Raw genomic sequence first — 1886 nt, forward strand, 5'->3', positions numbered from 1 at the left:
CTGTGTCCAGGGCCAGTCCAGGGTGTGTGCGGTGGCACAGCCCTCCCGCACCGCCTGCCAGACCCAGCCCCGGCCTCCCCATGGGGCAGGGCAGGCCCCCGGGGGCCAGGCAGTGGGTGGAGCCTTGTGCGGCGGACTCTTGTCAGCCGCCCGTGCTGCCAGTGGTGGTGTGTTGGTGCCTCCTCCAGGCAGCCGGCAGTCGGCACTCTGGGGTGGTGCTCACGGTCCTGGTGCTGGTCCCTCTGCAGACGCCTACAGGTCCCCGCACAGCCCGTTCTACCAGCTACCTCCGAGCGCACCACGGCCGTGCCCCACCCCACTGCTGGCGGCGCCCACCCCACCTGCACTGCAGAAGCTGCTAGGTGAGCCCCACCTAGATCCGGAGCGCTGGTCATCCCTCTGGCCTGGTGGCGGGCGGGGGCCCTGGCCTGTGCAGTGGCACCCCATGATACCCATGTGACCCCACTTAGAAGGGTGATGGGGGACCTCCTGCTGGGGGCGGCGGGATCCCAGGCTGTCCCCACACTGGGTGGTGGCTGTGCCCCCCTGTGAGCCCCAACGCTGCCGAGGTGGGGCGGTGAGCGGTCCTGGGCAGAGGTGGCAGGGTCTGCTCTGGCTAAGGTGTGTTCCGTCAGAGTCTCCCTGGCACCCTTGCGTGCTGCTTGCACACCCCGCCCACAGCCCGCCCACGCCCCACCCACAGAGTCCTTTAAGATCCAGTACCTGCAGTTCCTGGCCTACACCAAGACCCCCCAGTACAGAGCCAACCTGCAGCAGCTGCTGGACCAGGAGAAGGTAAGCGCCCACACGCCCACGGAGCCCTCACTCTGCGAGGCCCAACGTGAGCCCCGCTGCCTGCCCTGCTGCCTGCCCCACGCCTGCCCCACGCCTGCCCCACGCCTGCCTGCACAGGGGGGGGCCCTGCCACTGTGGGGGGCCGGGGGGATGTCCCCGGGCCCTGGGTGAAGATCCGGGTGGCGTGTCCGAGCACCCTGGTGGTGATGCGGGCCCTGCGTGCCCCTGGCCCCCTGCGGCAGCTCCCAGCCTGCCTGTCTGCACCTCTTGCTGTCACCAGGGCTCCGATGGGGCCGTCAGTCTGGAGTGCCCGGACCTTCTCCGGTAGACCCGGGTTTAGCGTTCCTGCAGGATCCCTCCCCCTCAGGCTACACCCCGCAGGGCCCTCTGCGTGCACCCCTCCACACCCTGACCCCTGACCTGGGACTGGCAGGCGGCGGCCCCACACCTTCACCTTTGCCGTGTCGGGGTGAGGTGACCTGGAGGCTATGTGCACCTCTAGGGGCCCAGAGTCCCACGGCGAGGTGTCCAGACCGCATGGGGGGAACTGGCCTTGGGCCAGAGTGGCCAGATGCCCCAGCGGGCAGCCCTGAGGTGGAGCCTTCAGAAAGCCTTGTCCGAGCACGTGGGCAGGCCTCAGCTCAGGGGCACTCAGGGGCCCTGCCCTGGTCCTGGCTGCTGCTGGCTTGTGTCGTGCTTCCCACAGGCCCTGGCACCTTCTTGGGTGCTGTGGGGCGAGAGGGTGGGGAGGGAGGCGGCCGTCTGCACGACCTTGGCTCTGGGACCTGGCAGCATGGCAGGGGAGGAGTGGGCCAGTGGCCCTGGAGGGTATCCCAGGAGACTCGGTGGTGGGGGTGCTGAGTTACTGCCACGTGCTCTGGCAGTCTGGCCACCCCGTGACCTGAGCTGGCTGTGCTGTCCTCCCCACGGCCTCCCGAGTGACCAGGCTGCCCAGCATAGCAGAACCCAGAGACCCCCAAGACCCCCCAAGACCCAGAGTCCCCGTGCTGCCTCACGCAGCCGTTCCAGGTCGCAGCTGGTCTGACCACTCGCTGCGGCGCGGGTGGGGGCCCGCCCCCGCCGCCCCCGCG

At 69.9% G+C, this 1886-nt stretch overlaps 1 protein-coding gene across 1 annotated transcript in view; it reads left to right on the forward strand.

Annotated features, from left to right (window-relative positions):
• The window catches only part of DOT1L (DOT1 like histone lysine methyltransferase), a gene marked incomplete at its 5' end in the record, with an annotated part of 54525 nt that overhangs the window by 22977 nt on the left and 29662 nt on the right, over positions 1 to 1886 (forward strand). The window contains 2 exon segments of the mRNA XM_014585537.2: positions 249 to 362; positions 704 to 795. Coding sequence (XP_014441023.2) covers positions 249 to 362; positions 704 to 795 — 206 coding nt within the window.

The sequence above is a fragment of the Tupaia chinensis genome, unplaced genomic scaffold (assembly GCF_000334495.1).
Source record: "Tupaia chinensis unplaced genomic scaffold, TupChi_1.0 Scaffold149964_2, whole genome shotgun sequence".
Lineage (NCBI taxonomy): Eukaryota > Metazoa > Chordata > Mammalia > Scandentia > Tupaiidae > Tupaia > Tupaia belangeri.